The sequence below is a fragment of the Gadus macrocephalus genome, chromosome 10, assembly GCF_031168955.1.
Source record: "Gadus macrocephalus chromosome 10, ASM3116895v1".
In the NCBI taxonomy this organism is placed as follows: Eukaryota; Metazoa; Chordata; class Actinopteri; order Gadiformes; family Gadidae; genus Gadus; species Gadus macrocephalus.
In genome coordinates, this window is record NC_082391.1 from 5,469,543 (window position 1) to 5,487,150 (window position 17,608).

The window sequence follows — 17,608 nt, forward strand, 5'->3', positions numbered from 1 at the left end:
TCAGTCCATGTCCCGCAAAAAAACGAGAGCCAAATAACAACAAACTTAAGTTTGCTTGGCCTGTCTCCCAGGCCCACTAACCACTGGAACAAAAACCTTTCTAATTCAGGGCGTCATAGCTCAGCCTTGGGATGCAACACAATTGCAATTAAAACACACACACGACGCACACACACAAACATAGACACACTGACACGAAAATAGTTACGGCCCCATGCTTCCTTCCCAGGGACTACAGATGTAAATTTGCCTATATAACTCTGGTACTGCTAATGAGCTGTGCAATGTCCCTGTCAAATAAATGAATCAATAAACACACAGTGAAGAAAAAGCATATATTTAGATTTCAAGAAAAAAACTGCTCGTTTGGCTTTCAGCAATTTAGTCATTGCACTTTTGTGTTTTTTGCGGCTGGCTGGTTATCTGCCACTCTGCATCAAACAGAAAGCACTCAACTATTCTACCCTAAAAAATGAATGGATTCAACAGGATTTGAAAGAATTGAAAACCATATGAGCGCTAGTATTTTCCATGAGCATCAAATAGATTTTAAATGCCTTAAATCCACAGATCCAGTTGAGCTTCCTTGCTTTAAATCCTCATCCTGTCACTTCTCGTCATGTAACAACTTTGTGTTTCCACAGACGCCACAGAGTTGAGCCTCTGTACTCAGATATACAGTACTCTTGTGAGCAGAGTGGTTTTTTATTTAACTTTAAAAGATAAATAATTTAAAGAAAAGACACTCAGAAACTACCAAACACACACACACACACACACACACACACACACACACACACACACACACACACACACACACACACACACACACACACACACACACACACACACACACACACACACACACACACACACACAATGTGAATGTGTCAACATAATGCTATAATTCTTCCAAATATTTTTTTACTCTGCACACTGCTATTGGTATTTGTTTTATGACACCTCTAATAACCATTTTATGGTTATTAGAGGTCTTCTAAATTTATAACCCTGATTAACATGTTGAACTTGTGTAACTTAGTTAATGCTTATTTTCCCATTCCATTTAAGCCCTTTAAAGACAATGAATATGGTTGGCATTCACAGAAAATAAGTGATTTTGCAACAACCTGTAGGCTTACAGTACAGTATGGAGCTCTACTCAATAACTGGGAAACACACAAGTAAAGGAACCACCGCTGCACCTGAGAGAGAGAGAGAGAGAGAGAGAGGGGGAGAGAGAGGGGGAGAGAGAGGGGTAGAGGGAGAGAGAAAGATAGAGAGAGACAGTGGGGGGTGAGAAGGAGAGGTAGATAGAGTGGGGCAGAGAGAGAGACAGATAGCGAGAGAAGGAGAGAGTGAGAGACATAAAGATAAGGGGACAGAGCACACAGGGGGGAGCTGGAGGAGGAAAGTCATGGTCAAAGAGCGAAAGAGGGAAAGATGGAGGTGCATCTGCAATGGAGGGACACAGACAGAAAGGGACATACAAAGGGACCAGGGGTCCGCATTCAGGACCCCTCGCCGGTGTCCGAGTCAGCCCTGTCTTTGATGTCCTGATATCATGCAGCACTCAGAGAGTCATGGGGCACTCACAACTGCAATCCTGAACTCAGGTTGATATTTTGAAAAATATATTTATTTATTTTTTATGATGGGCTGAAATATTTTATCATATTATTTCATGTGATTATATGAATGAATAGTTCACAGAGACGAGGCTGTTCCAAGCCCAGGGCTGCCTGAGAGGTCTTCACGCCGTCCCGCTACCAGCAGTCGGTGGTGTTTCTGTGTCTGTTCGCCTCGCCGAGCCTCCACGCTGCGTGAGCGCGGGCATCATCACATGGCATCCTCATTCACTTGCACCTGAATGGCAGCTTAACTTCCCTGTTCTCGGGAGTAAAAAAAAAAAAAAAAAAAACTGCGCCGCTGCCAGTGCAAGGACGCGGTGATTCAGCGGGCACACACACACAAGCAACTGTTGATGGGATGGAATTTGGACAAAAGTAAATAATTGGTTGACTTTTGGACGACGGACGCCAGATGTGGGATATGGATTTACTTTTGCCATAAGGAGGTTGAATCCCGTTCGCCAAGCAAAGATCCGGCTCATGCTGATTGTTTCAACCTGCCCCTAAAGCGTGAGAAGTCTATGATAACAATTATAAGTTTCAAACGGAGCAGAGCAGCGTATACAGTTTTTTTTTTTTTTTTTATAGGACCGATAACTCAGTATGAGGTGTGTGTGTGTGTGTGTGTGTGTGTGTGTGTGTGTGTGTGTGTGTGTGTGTGTGTGTGTGTGTTTGTGTGTGTGTTTGTTGTATCTCGCAAGCATAAACAGGCAACAAACTCCCAGATGCCTTGAGAAAATATGTTAATGCTTTGGCCTATAGCTCCCCGTACCTCTTTGCCACATAGACGGACATGGCAATGCACATGTATGAAAAGCACAGCTTAAATGACTGTTGTAGAGTTCCCACCACCAATTTGATTTGAAACTGCCTCGCAACCACAGGCCCTCGAAGCTACATGCCTTTTAACATTGCCATTTAGAGTCTTATGCATAGTATAGAGAATTCAGGGAAACATTTATTTGAGCACAATAATTCATTCCAAAAATGTACAAAATAAATCAAGGTATAAAACAATAATAAGAAAAACAATAAATGCAAGTTATATACAAGCAGTGGCGTGCTTATTTTCTTTTGCAGGTGAAGAGCCGGCGAAGCCAAGACCACCTCCTCTTTTTCTTCTTCACCTCCACAGTCTCCTGTTGAGTAATAACAAACAAAGAATATTAATGATCAATCTGCAGAAATAATATCTTCCATATTTATGTACGATATACAATATAATATAGCTTTGCTTTTTGGCTATGATGGTGATGGTGATCATAGCCAAATATCATCCATTTGCTTCCCTTCAGTAAAAAAAACATAAATTTGTATGGTTCTAAGTAACAACTTTTTTGGCATCATATTATCACCCATGTGTAAAATCGTTGCTTTGTGTATCATGTGATGTTAGACTGAAAGGACTCAGCCAGAAGGCAGCACTCTGTAGGTTACACTTGGGAATGACAGAAACCTTTGTTACTGTAAATGACACCGCGTTGTGGCCTGTGTGATAGGCTGCTACACTAGTTACTAAGATGACTGACCTTAGGGGAGGTGACCAACGTTGTGTCTTCCCCGTGGAGACACTCCTCTGCTCCCTTGAAGTCATCAGGGGGATTCTGGGGGTCCGGTTCATTAGAGGCCAGCAGGGCATTCTGGGGGTCCTGTTCAATAATAAAAATAAGAAACATTGAAGTACCCGGTCACCCTAATCCGAACGGTCAACAATCAAAGTTTGATGAGTATTTTGTATATTTGCTAATCATACATTTCTCAAGGTTGACTGGCTGTAGAAGTAATAATGTTTGAGTAGTTAAGACATCTACCAGGTCCCAGCAATACGCAAGCGAGTGTCATAGTATCTTTGTTCAGCATGCTGTATTGTCTGTTTTAACGTAATTGATCATATAATGAAGCACACGCACAAATCAGGCAACGTAAGGGCGTTGAATGTGCGTTGAAAGAGGTTCCGAACGTGTCAAGATGGTCTGCTCATTTTATGAGCCAGGGCAAAGGTAGTAGGCTTATCTTAAACATTTCTTTGTGTGTTGCCCACCACGTCAGGGCCTTTGTGAAGGACTGTTACACCAGGATCTGAGATGACTAACCTTAGCGGGGGCCAACAACTGTTCCCCGTGAAGACACTCCTCTGCCTCATTGTTGTAGTCAGGAGAGCTCACAGAGGTCTTCAGGTGATCAAGCACCTCTGTGGCGATCAGGGAGCAGGCCAGCAGGGTGTTCGGGGGGTCCTTCATGAGCCCGTCCCTGGACAGGCACACGCCGGGCAAGGCCTCTTTCAGCCTATCCTCAAGGACCCAGCGAAGCTGCAGACCCAGCTTCTCCTGTTGAATGACCTGACCTTTAATCCTTCTATCCGAATTATGAAATCGCATTTCTACACGTATTCTACAAGTATTCTATGCATTTGACCAAGTCCTCCTTTCTACATAAAACAGGACCACAATATACTGTACATCATTAAGTCATGTTTTATGAATTTTATTACTTTTCTAAGCAAATTGCCAACTTCACCTTGCTCGTTGTACTTTACAGTTCCTGTCCTTTTTAAACAAATTTAATTTGTTGTTTGGTTTTATAACTAAACCTAAAGCAGACCTCCTGCACGGGGTCCTTCAGGTGCTCCAGGGTCCGCTCAAACCCAGGGTTGTACTGGTTCATGGTGGCGTCCTCCTGCAGCAGGAGGTGGACTTCCCGGACAACCAGGTTCTGGAAGGCCCGGTACCGGTCGATGTGGGACGGGGAGGACATTTCGTCCCGGCCTCTGAACAGCTGGGCCACAATGAATCCAACGGTGGACCGCTGGATCACAACCGGGTCCTGTTTTACAGAGGAAGACACCTGGACTGCTTAGCCTGTCTAAAACCAAACCAGTGGTTCAATACTACTTTGATTTTATTATCACGTGTTCTCGAGCTGCTATTATGCACATGTATGTGGTGCTAGACTTGCAGTCTTGGTTTGTTGTGTCATGATAAACCTACGGTTGTGGAGACGGAGTTAGACTCTCCGTTCTCTGAATGAGCTGCTGGAGGAAGGGGATCTCCAGTGACAGGGCCAGAGCTACTGTTCTCCATCACAAACGGATCACAACGGCTGTGGCTGTCGGGCTGCTCCTTCTGAGGGGCGTCCAGACTGGGGTCCAGAGCGACAGGGTCGTCAGCCAGAGTGTTGCTGGGGACGGCTGCGTCCGCTCCTCTGAGGTCCTGCTCTGCGGTGCTCATCGGTGGGAGAGCCCTGCCAAAGACTTTGCCGTGTTGGACCCACGTGCCAAACGTCCCGTAGAGTTGCTCCCTGAGCTGCTCAGGAAGTCTCTGGCTGAGCAGCTCTTCCTCCATCTCCTGCTCCTCCTGCATCACCCTGGGAACTGAGAGGAGAACAACAAGAGAGTCAAAGACTGCAACGTATGAATACAATCCAACACATTGTCAAGGGCTCCTCGAATGGTGCAGAAATGTCTTTCACTACGGTAAGTATTAAAGAGATGTATTCTACAATTGCTAAAGTTGCTAATTAAACTGGCATAACAAAAATTGCCTTTCAACTTCTTGAATTTCTTTGAATAAGGATTTATTAATAATTAGAACACTTTGTTTGAAGCTGTTACCTTGGGTGGGGATGGAGGATTTGGGATGGAGGATTCCTCAGGGCGGTCTGAATGGTACCGGGCCAGCAGGGCCTCGACAACCTCCCAAAGGATGGAGACGAGCACATTAGGGCCCTTCAACAGAGACAAGAGAGAAGACGCCCTCAGCCAGTGCTCCTCCACCATACATTCATCGGCAACCAATCCTACCTGGAGAGAGGTCCCCAAGGACTTGGTAAGGCCGCAATGAACCAGCATGGCAAGCCTCCTGATGTCCCAGCACGGACAAGGGAGGCTGGTGTCCACGGTGATGCCGGGCATATTCCTTAGTGTGGCCAGGATGAAACAACTCATCTGGGAGAGAAAGGGAAGGAGAAGAGATGGAGGGGACCGGAGGGTTTAAGAATGGAAATGAAAGATGGGACAGTGAGGCAACTTTGTTTTTATTTATATAGCACTAACAAAGAAGAGGGAGAGAAGAAGAAAGGCAGCAAACAAGTTTGGAGCAGGACGTATGGTTTTGTACGATACGTATCCATATCTACAATTATCAGCAGGGTCGGCTGAAGCACCTAATCTAACAGTAGCATGGGTAATATACTAACATACTATATATATTGTAGAAGTGGCAGTAGTCGTAGTAGTAGAAAGTGGAAGTAGTAGTTTTAATAATAGCAGTTGAAGTAGTAACAGTTGAAGTAGCAGGAGTAGTAGAAGTAGCTGTAGTAGAAGCAGTAGCCCTAGCAGTAGTTGTAGCACTACTGCTACTAGACCTACCTTGAGAGTGGTGGTCAGGAGCGTCTGCTGGTTCAGTGGTCTGTAGCCCTCGCCGTTCAGGGGCAGGAGCCTCAGTACCAGCTTGACCATGAGGTCGTCCACCAGGTCGCTGCTGACGGTGAGCATGGAGCCGGGAGGCAGGCTCTTCAGCGTACACTCCATCCTCTGGACGGATGCAATATACAAAATATATGGGTAGCTTTTATTTCAAAAATCCTTACCCAACTCGGATGTATTTCATCTTTTGGATCCTAATTATTTGTATTCAGAAGTATACATGTTGTTTATCGTATTATTTCTAAGCAGTATCAGTAAAAGTGAACTATCGCTTTCATTAGCAAACTTTCAAACAGATATGCAATACGATTGATGCCAAAAATGAAATGCTACTATGTCCTGCAAAGCCCTGTCACTGACCAGCAGGTCCTTCTGGCTAGGTGCTAGCTGATCCGGGACCAGCCCGGCTATGCTATTAGCCACCAGGTAGACGGCGTAATGCTGGAAGATGTGTGGCGCGGTGAGCAGAGCCTTCTCCAGACCGTTCCAGGGGATCAACTGTTTCTCCAGACGGGCCATGATGTATTTAGCCAGCTGGAAGAAGGACCCAGAAGGCATGCTGCCACTTAGCATTCACACAGGACCTATTTGTCATTTTGATGTTATGTTTCTCTGTGAAAGCATTTGGTTAATTTGCCAATTGATTCTATGGGTTGAATTTGTGTTTAGCACAGTAGGGATGCAAATGACAACATTAAAGGGTCAAGCAAATATTACAATATGGAAATTAAGTATGTTACTACACTGCAAAATGTGTTATTTAACTTTGTGTATAGAGAGTACAAATCAATGATTTCAAATCTGCTTTTTTCTCTTAAAAAACGTATAAGTCACCAATATGAAGCATCTTATTCAACAATAGAGACCTGGTGATGAGCTATGGGCTGCAGAAGACAGTTGGCCTGTCCACCCTCACCCTGACCCAGGGGAAGGAGGACCGGAGGAGGCGGTGGACCTCCTGGAAGATGGTGAACCACCACACAGGAGGGTGGGACCCAGGGCTGACCTGGAGAGCACAACACCAGTAGACACCTCTTTAGACCGTCTGTGGTAGACACAAGTCAACCTGGGGCTTCAGGAGCTGTTGCAGAGCTCCTCCGCAGCTTTGATGGAAAATGAGCCTTCCTTTGAACCACAGTTACCTGGCTCTAACTGAATACCTCCTGCCATATCTCAGTGAATGACTCTATCGTTGCCACAATACTGGATTCTCTAACTTCGATACAATTACTTGAAAAAACGATATGGGATACTATTTTCCATACCAGGGGGAAAACCAAAGAAAATCCCATAGATCCCAAGATATGGGAAATGTAAGATATGCAAACCATTAAGGATAATACCCCCATTTTACTGTGGGTTACAAACTGTTATGGACCTATGTACATATCTGACATGTTTTGATTTTCATTAGCCGCGTTCACATGGACACATCTGTTCCGCATAGATTTCTATGCGGAACAGAAAGTGATCATATATACGCCTCATTCGGAATACAATTATCTGTTCGGCATAGATTCTATGTCGAATAGAAGAGGTGGTGTAGTCTGTTTTAATCGCCATGTATACACTTATTCCGAATAGATTGGGGTTTAATTAGAGCAGCCGCAGTAGTTCGCAATTGGTCCACTGAGCTCCGTCTGTACTTTTTTTTTAAATTTTATTTTAGAATTGTATTTATTAAATTTTCCAACTTGTACAACAACATACATGAAAATACATATGCTTAGCAACATAGAAGGAAAATACTTTTTGGATAAAAGACATCAACAAAACAACATTAAAGAAAGAGAAAGAAAGACAAAAAAAAAACAAAAAAAAGAAAAAATATTACAATACTGTCAGAAAGTTAAAGTATACAGCCTATACATCTTGTACATCTTGTTGACTTTCCAAGAAGTCTGTAAATTGTTCCCATACTTTGTAGAAAATCTGTAGCTTCCCCCTTTTAGCATAAGTCATTTTTTCCATGGCCAGAGTATTGGACAGGGTCTTGAACCAAAAATTGACAGAAGGTGCCTCCATAGCTTTCCATGAAGTGGCAATACAGTATTTAGCTTGTAGTGAGCACACATATACCATATTTGTATCTGTAATGGATAACCTTAAGTCTGTTGGGACAAGTCCAAGAATGAACAGCTTAGGACAGACGGGCAATCTGGTGGAGTTTATGTCAGAGATTCGTTCTATTACCTTTTCCCAAAATTCCCTTATTTTAGGGCAAGTCCACAGGCAGTGATAAAGTGTGCCCTCTTCAAGACCACACTTAATGCAGAGGTCAGGGTTATTGTTATTGAAGCGGTGCAAAAGGGAAGGAGTTATATATGTGCGCATAATCCATTTATACTGTATAAGTTTAAACCTGGTGCTTATAGTTTGAGTCTGTGCTGTGTGACACACCTTTTCCCATTCGTCCTCAGAAATTTCTGCATCCATGTCACTGGACCACTTCATTCTCGTGTCATTTGAAGATTCATTGGAGTTTTCCACAATTAAGTTATAAGTCACCGAAACCTGACCACGACTATGCATATGATTTAGTATAACCTCTTCAAGACTGGACAGTGGTGGTTTGTTTATCTGTTGTTTGTATTTTTTCAAAATAAAACTCCTAATTTGCAAATATTTGAAGAAGTGGTTCCTGGGTATATTGTAAGCACCATGTAATTCCTCAAAACTATACAATACCTTATCTGCATTATACATGTCCCTGATTTTACTAATACCTTTCATTGCCCATGATTTGAACCCTGAGTCGTTTCTTCCTGCTGGGAATTGGTGGTTTCCCCATATTGGGGTGAACCCTGAGAGGTCTGAATCAATACCTAAATGTGATTGCACTTTGTGCCAGACTATGATGGAGTTTTTAACAAAGGGGTTGTGTGTGTTCTTTAACAGGTTCTTTAATGAATCAGAAAATAAATATAACTTTAATGGCAAGGGGGATGTGGTGTAATTTTCTATTTCAACCCAGGAATTTTTAGGTTCATTTGAGAACCAGTGCATTATTGCCTTGATCTGGGCTGCCCAGTAATACCATAGAAAGTTTGGCACTTGTAGGCCCCCTCTATCATATGGCAGATAAAGTAAGGATATCCTAAGTCTTGAGCGCCTGTTATTCCAAATGAAATTAGTCATTAATTCCTTCAGTTTAGGAAATAGGGTAGGTGGGGGGCTAAGTGGGATAGATTGAAAAAGATACAAGAATTTTGGTAAGATATTCATTTTAAGTATGTTTACACGACCAATCAGAGATATGGGAAGATCTGACCATCTCTTCAGAGTATTACTGGTAGATGATAGAATTGGGTTATAATTTTCTGAGATTATATCTTGTATTTTGGGGGTGATCTGTATCCCCAAGTACTTAAAGCCCTTGGATGCAATATGAAAATCGTTCCCTACTATTGGATTATCTCTCTCTTTGTCATTTAGGAACATAATATTAGACTTGGTTTTGTTGACTTTGTAGCCAGAGATTTTTCCAAAGGTTGCTATTATGTTAAGAAAGGCAGGAAGGGATTGTGTCAGATTTTTTAAAAAGAGTATGATGTCATCTGCAAACAGGCTTATTCTGTGTTCACAGCTTCCTATTGTTACTCCCCGTATCAGAGGGTGTGATCTAATTGTTAGGGCCAGTGGTTCTATGGACAATACAAACAAAAGGGGCGACAGTGGACATCCTTGGCGTGTTCCTCTGGTAAGTTTGAATGGTTTGGATGTCATGGAGTTTGTCAAGACTGCTGCAGTGGGTCCATTGTATAATAACGAAACCCATTTAATAATATTTTGTCCCAAGCCAAATCTAGGGAGTATATCAAATAGATATGGCCATTCCAACCTGTCAAAGGCCTTCTCACAGTCCAGGGAGAGTAGGGCCACATCGGGGGATCCATCTTCTATATTGATAATATTTAAGACTCTTCTAAGATTGTGAAAAGCTTGTCTTCCTACTACAAATCCATTTTGATCTTCGTGAATCAGACTAGGTAGGACTTTCTCCAATCTCTGTGCAATGACTTTAGCAATTAGTTTCGTATCCGAGTTTAGTAGGGATATGGGTCGGTAAGATTCACATTTAGAAGGTGGCTTGCCAGGTTTCAATATTGTAGTGATGAGGGCTGTAGAGAAGGAAGGTGGTAAGGAGTCTATTCTGAAGGCTTCTTCAAGCATAATGAATAATTGGGGTATCAACATATCTTTGAAGGTCTTATATATTTCAATGGGCAGCGAATCTGGGCCAGCAGTTTTTCCACTTTGCATAGACATAAGGGCACAATAAAACTCCTCTAGTTCTAATGGTCTCTCCAGAATTTCCATGTCTTCTTGAGAAAGAGTAGGGAAGTTCAGGGCATCAAGAAAGCCATTTAAAGATGTTTTATCAGCGGAGAATTCAGATTTATAAAGTGTTTCATAGAATTTCTGAAATGTTTCATTTATTTCTTTGGGGTCTGAAGTCATTGTTCCATTTGATTTTTCTATCTCATGTATTGATCTCTCATTTTGTATAGCTTTAATGCGCCAGGCAAGTAATTTGCCTGCCTTTTCCCCCTGATCATAGAATTGCTGTTTTAATTTATTTAGATTGTTTAAGGCCTTATTTACTGACATTTCATTATATTGGGCTCTAAGTGTGTTTAATCTTTGCTCTACAGATGGTGTCTTATTAGTTACAATTAGCTCTTCTAGTGTTTTAATTTCTTTTTCAATTTCTAACAGTTTCTTTTTAAATTCTTTAGATTTAAAACTGGTATAGCTTATTATTTGCCCTCTGATGTAAGCCTTAAAGGCATCCCATCTGATTAGCGATGACGTTTCATTTTTGTTGAGCTTGAAAAACACATCTATGTTTGTATTAAGGAACTGTACAAACTGAGGATCTTGGAGCCATTTGTTATCAAATCTCCATTTAGGAGGACCTTTGTATTCTTTATGAACCTTAAGCTCTAAAGATACTGCAGTATGATCAGATATTATTATGCCATTATAATAACAACTCTTGATTTTGAATACTGAGGTGTTAGAAATTAGAAAATAATCAAGTCTGGAATAGGTATTGTATGTAGTAGAATGGCATGAGAATTCTCTCTTATCTGGGTTATGTTTCCTAAATATATCACACAGCCCCAGCTCTGCCATGAAGTGGTGAATTACCTTTCTTGTATGACTATGAGATGAGTCTTGACCACCCTCACGGTCCATATTTGGTTTCAAAACACAATTGAAATCTCCCCCCATTATAACTTCCCCCCTTAAGGTTGAAATTGTTAGAAAAATATTCTTGTAGAAATCAGGATCATCCTTATTTGGCCCGTAGACATTTACTAAATTAAGGTAATTTCCAAATAAACTACCGTGTAGAACTATATAACTTCCCCCAGGGTCCATAATAGTTGAGATTATTTGAATTGGAACAGATTTGTGAATTAAGATAGCTACTCCTCTAGCATGAGATGAGAAGTTAGCAGCAAACACTTGCCCCTGCCACCTTCTACGTATTCTGATGACTTCAGTGGAGACTAGGTGCGTTTCCTGTAGAAATATAATTCTAGAGCCCAAGTGTTTTAGTCTAGTCATTACCTGTTTTATTTTCACCAAACTGCCTAAGCCTCTTATGTTCCATGAGGTTAATTTGCATACCTGGTTATCTGCCATTAGGGGATGCTATGGGGAGCCTTAACAAAGAGCATGAGCTGTACTGAAGAGTTGGGTAATATGAGGGGAGACAGAGAAGAGGGAAATACAAAAAAAGAAAAAAAAGAATAAATAAAACGACAATACACGTGAAATAATGAAAACCTACACAAGAACCACACCAAAAACATTTTGCTAGAACATGCAAAATGTTTAACATATCCACCCACTGACTGCCTACTTTACAGTCTAAACTAAGTAAATCCACCTTCCAATAGCTCCTGATTAGGAGCAAGAGTAAGTCAAATAAACTAAATAAACCACCTTTAATCTCTGTGTATTCAAATAATATAAAATACCACCCCTTTATGGTAGAACAAAATGAACATTTTAGTATAAGCCATAGCCAATAACGTATAATCTTTAAGGTTCTGAAAGCAAATAGGTTACTGAGTGCAAGCATGACTCAATTATTTAGCGACACCCTTTAAAGTGAGAAATAACAGAATAATATTGGGCCCAATTAAATGAGCCATTTTTCTTTTCTTTTCCTTGTTTAACTTGTAAACATCTTTCAAATCAAATCAGCCGTGTGTACTAGAAATAATTTCTATTGCATTTCTATTGCAAGTTTAGCCTACTTTGCATATAAGCAATACATCACCCTGACTCATCATCAATGCTGTGAAGAAACGTATCCACTTCTCCGGGCGTCTGGAAGACGATGACCTTGCCCTCATATGTCACCCGAAGTTTGGCGGGGTATTGAAGGCCATACTCTATTCCCTTGGAGTATAGAGTCTGTTTCACCGCATAGTAGGCGTTCCGCTGGCGTTGCACGTCGGCTGAAAAGTCTGAGAAAAGTTTGACCTGTCGGTTGTTGTACATAATCGCCTTCTTCTTCCGTGCCGCGTTCATCACCCGTGCTTTATCTTTGAAGTTCAGGAATTTCGCGATCAGTGTCCTGGGACGTTCAGTTGTCGGCTTCTGCTTCTGTTTGCCTGAAGTGTTGACCGTTGGAGTAACTGCGATGCGGTGAGCTCGCTCGATCCGCAACGGATGGGGGAAGTTCTCCGGTCCGAGGACTTCGGTGAGCCAATTCTCCAGAAAGGATTCAGCGTCGGCACCCTCCGCCTTTTCTTCCAGCCCAATGAAGCGTAGATTCGAACGGCGTGAGCGATTCTCAAGGTCGTCATTCTTTTCTGTAAGTTGTTTCACTTTGGCTTCCAACTCAGACACCGTTGCCGTTAGCTGTGTTGTTACATCCTCCGTGTCACCTATGCGTTGTTCAGCCGTGGTCATTCTGCTTTTGATAACATCCAAATCCGATCTAATGTGGGCTATGCCATCAATAACTTCCCTGTGACGCGCCAAACTTTCAGTCTTGAGACAAGCGATGGCCTCTAAAACATCTTGATTCTGGATATCCCGACGACCATTGTTTGTTGCGTCCATCCTCTCGCTATCCTCCACTGAAGAGGCTGCTAGTTCGTGGCTAGCATGCGGTTTGCCACTTGGCGAAGTGTTTGTAGACTTATTAGGTTGATTGTCGGGTTTATTTTTGTTCTTTCTTGTGCCTGACATAGTTAACCTTGCTTTAAAACGTATCCGTGTTCTATTTGAGTTCGTTATATGGCTTTCAAAGGAGTAGAAATTATAATTAGTACAGAGACTAAAAAGCAGCGTCTGTCTAGCTCGCCGCCATTACCGGAAGTCCCGTCGGTACTTTTAAGCACACCGAACTTGACCGCTGTCAAGGAAAGTGGATTTATTGCCTGATTCACGTCTTTGTTATCACTCCGAATAAGTAGTCCGGTAAACGTGTCCGGCTGCTAAGCGCCGGGACATGGGTGTTTATCAGGGTGCACTCACACTAGGCCATCTGGCCGTGGCCGTTTTCACACTTAACCGAGCCGAAATGCCCAAATAGCTAACAGACACTCGACTTCTCTATGGGACCAACGTGAACCAACAGTTGAACTGCTTGACGCCATGTTTACCGTTTAATGGGAAAGAAGGCTCGTCGCCTTTATTATGTCCATGGTCGTCGCATGGACTATACGTCATCCAGCTATGGTTGCGTAGCCGTGCGTGTGCGCGTGTCAGCTCATTAGCATCTGTACGGTAGCGGCCCGTACCGTAGCAGCACACCTCTCCCAAGTGGCCAAATTGGCCTGGCCTGGCCAGACTGGCCACACTCACACTGGCAGATTTGAGCAAGGTTAGGTGTGAAAACGGCCACAGCCACGGCCACGGCCAGATGGCCTAGGCCCTAGTGTGAGTGCACCCTAATGACGTGTTCGCGTACCTTAGTGTCCGCGCGCGTCCGAGATAACTGTAAATGAGTAGGCTACTAGTACTTTTGCAGGCTGAACGTTAAAATAATTCTTAATTTAGAGAGATGGCAGCTGCGGTAGTTCGTAATTGGACCTTCGAGGAGACAAATGTCCTCTTGGAAATGGAACAAGATATCTTCCGAAGGATGGACCAGAGAAAGGTTAGACATAGCGACCTTTTAAAAGATGTGCATCAAAAGTTTACGGATAAAGGCTATAGTCGCTCAATTGAGCAAATGAAAAAACGTTGGAAGGTATTGAAGGCATCTTACAACAAGGCCAAACAAGCAGTTGACAGGAGTGGTGCGGCTCCAACCAATTTTCCATTCTATGAAAAAATGAATAGTTTCATCGGAGGACGGCCAATATTCAACGTGGAGGAAAATGGAATTGATGTTGGTTTTAGAACGGACGAGGACGTGAATGTAACATCCTCTGGTAAGTTGTCACCGTTGTTATAAGGTTTAGGATAAATTCATGGGTACCCATGACTTATTGCTTGCTTTTTAGCGATGGTTTGAGGTTGGCTGATAATACATGAGAGCAGTGTTTCCGCTAGAAGAAATTGGTGCCGGTCATGTGACCGGGAAGGTTTCATTTTACCGGTCAAATTGGAAAGAAATCGGTCAGATATTGGCCGTGTTTATTGCACTTAAAAAAATTGATAGGCAGGCTATATAAAGAAGAAGAAGAAGAAGAAGAAGAAGTGTGTGATCATATTTTGATACGCCATGGTTGTTAAATACCGGTACTCTGCAAAGCTTGCCGCCGGCTTTCGCTAGCTTGCCGCCGTTTAGTTCATAAACCTACGGTAGTCTATAGCGATCAATTTGAGCGAGTGCACGAAATGTAACAACTTATTTATTGTATCACAGGCTACGCTACAATCAAAACCCTCATTGTTTTACATGAATTGGCTAAACAAATGACCACTGTAGCATATTTAAACACAATTCAAATGAACACATTCATGCTGCTCAATTTAAAAGGTTGAATCTCCTCGTGACTGAATGTTTGTATACAGCGCGCATGCTGTATGCGCGCAGGGTCGATGCACTCCACTTTTTTCTGTGGAGAACCAGCGCCTTGAATATTCTGCATAAAACGAAACCGGATCGTTTTCGCCCGTTTCGGCTCCGTGTGTACGGGGCCTTATTTCCAATCGGTCATTCTGACCGGAGACATTTAGAATTTTCGGTCCTCCTAATTTTTTTACGGTCAAAGACCGGTAATTACCGGACAACGGGAACTCTGCATGAGAGCTGATAATACATCCCATGTTAGTTCTAAACACGTAGGCCTATGTATTCTGTGATAGATGATGATGATAGTAGGTGCGTTTCCATCCCCCTGATTTTATGCGAACTTTGAAGTATCGAATCAGTAAACGGTGATGGAAACACCAAAATTCGCGGAAAAATCTTATAATTCGCAAAAAGGTTTATCCGCTCGCTTGAGGTGGTTTTTGAGAAATGCGAAAGAGAGTAAATTCGCAAAATGGGAGATGGAAACACTTTTCAAAACAGCTGTGACGTAGCGAACTTTGAACACACAGGACTGACAGTCTTTCCGATTTCCACATAACGACCGGCCATAGCAACCCTGCCGACATCAACGTGTAACGTCATCACCCTATTCCGCTCCAACCACTTGATGGAAACGCACCTAATTCAAATTACTTTTTTGCGGACTTTCTAAAGATTCGCATCACCTTTAAGATGGAAACGCAGCTAGTGACGGCAATGACACTGTAAATCTTTAGAAAGTTCGCAAAAAAGTAATTTGAATTAGGTGCGTTTCCATCAAGTGTTTGGAGCGGGTAACTACCCTAGTTCTGCCTAGAGGTGGCGCTGTATGCAAACAGCCACGTACAGCCGATACGTGGCTGTAATAAATGGTAGAAGTAGAAAAGCTGTAACAAATGTAACAAAAAGCGGTTAGTCTGCCAATAGAGAAGAATAACAACAAACATGGAGAGAGGAATTCAGCAGCAATTGATTTCCCTTGGGCAAGTCATAACTGTTCTTTCAGTGAAGTTAACATTGGCTATTTTAACTTCCATCCGTAGACGAAGAAATAGAGAAATTACAATGTACACAGCGGTAGCAAGGGAAATACGAGGACGACGTCGAGTGTCTTACGTATGGGAGAGCACAATAGGGTGATGACGTTACACGTTGATGTCGGCAGGGTTGCTATGGCCGGTCGTTATGCGGAAATCGGAAAGACTGTCAGTCCTGTGCGTTCAAAGTTCGCTACGTCAAAGCTGTTTCGAAAAGTGTGTTTCCATCTCCCATTTTGCGAATTTACTGTCTTTCGAATTTCTCAAAAACCACCTCAAGAGAGCGGATAAACTTTTTTGCGAATTATACCATTTTTATGCGAATTTTGGTGTTTCCATCACCGTTTACTGATTCGATACTTCAAAGTTCGCATAAAATCAGGGGGATGGAAACGCACCTAGTGTTGGCAACGCTCAGGAGTCAATAGCAGAGGAGACCTCCAACGTTGCCCTTCCTGCTTCAAAAAAAAAAAGAGTAACTGTACCACCACACCAGAAGCGAATTGAGCGACCAAATCGCCGGAAGTCATTCACTTTCTATGGGCAACGCTACCAGCGGCCAAAGTTGAGCGACCAGAGCGTCCAAAAAAAGTTTACAACTTTTTAACTTTATGCAAATTACAATGACGCGCTTCAGCGGCCAAACACTGACAGCCAATCGGAATGTAGACGCTCTTCGCTTGCGTGCATCCCAGGGAACACCGGCAGGCACTTTGGTTCCTACCTACATTTATTCACTCACTGAACAAAATGTCGGCTGAAGTATTAATCGCGGCTGTAACTGGGCACCCGGTGTTTTACGACCCAACCCTTTTTCAGTTCAGAGATCGAAACGCCAAGGCGGAGGTGTCACGCGTGGTTGGTTTGTCTGGTGAGTGAGTTAATGAAACGTTTGAGATTATTGTAAAATAGGCGCCATACATGCCTGCTAACCGAGATCCTAGCATACTAATCTTCCTTGCTCTGAATGGGACGATATCGTTTTCAAATATCGAAAATACATACGTTGTGCAAAGGAATAATACGTTGTGCAAAGGAATAATGCACGCATAATAATGCTAATTAATAATGCACAGAACAAACGTGTCACTTCAATACGGTTTAATTGAGGATAGACAGCTGACAAATGACCATTGAGCTTTTATCCAAAGCAACTTACAATAAGTCATTTGACATAAGAAGTGAAACAATATATTGCTGTAAGTGACATAGATAATGATGACAGCTGTGTTTTCTGTTTTGTGTTCAATAGTTAATGAGTGCATCAAGAAATGGAAGGGTCTCAGGGACACAGGAAGAATAGGAAAAAGAAAAAGGAAAGGAGGAGGAGTGGTGCAGGGGCAGGTGGAGGGAAGCCATGGAAGTATGCCCGCATAATGGCCTTCATAGATCCATTCATGGAAGACCGCCATAGCCAGACCAACATGGCAGGGCCAGTGAGTGAGAGTGAGAGTGAGGAGGACACAGACCAGGCAGCACCAGGGAGAGCAACGGTCGAGGACCAGGAGGCACCGGTAGATAA

General features: G+C 42.7%; 1 protein-coding gene across 1 annotated transcript; it reads right to left on the reverse strand.

Moving 5' to 3' along the window:
* Window positions 1-2,571: 2,571 nt before the first annotated feature.
* On the reverse strand, window positions 2,572-5,256 carry LOC132465532 (uncharacterized). The gene is made up of 6 exons (XM_060062209.1): window positions 5,242-5,256; window positions 4,619-5,001; window positions 4,233-4,454; window positions 3,725-3,958; window positions 3,161-3,280; window positions 2,572-2,770 (listed from the first exon to the last, which is right to left on the reverse strand). Exons 2-6 carry the CDS (start codon window positions 4,988-4,990, stop codon window positions 2,696-2,698), a joined length of 1,023 nt encoding a protein of 340 aa, XP_059918192.1. The 5' UTR covers window positions 4,991-5,001; window positions 5,242-5,256; the 3' UTR covers window positions 2,572-2,695.
* Between the last annotated feature and the right edge of the window lie 12,352 nt (window positions 5,257-17,608).

Excerpts from the sequence above, each read along its gene's own strand:
- LOC132465532 (XM_060062209.1), bottom strand. The coding sequence starts at position 4,990 with ATGCAGGAGGAGCAGGAGATGGAGGAAGAGCTGCTCAGCCAGAGACTT. Across the intron at positions 3,281-3,724 it reads AGTTGTTGGCCCCCGCTAAG|GACCCCCAGAATGCCCTGCT; the intron begins GTTAGTCATCTC and ends ATTATTGAACAG. Across the intron at positions 2,771-3,160 it reads CGTTGGTCACCTCCCCTAAG|GAGACTGTGGAGGTGAAGAA; the intron begins GTCAGTCATCTT and ends ATTACTCAACAG.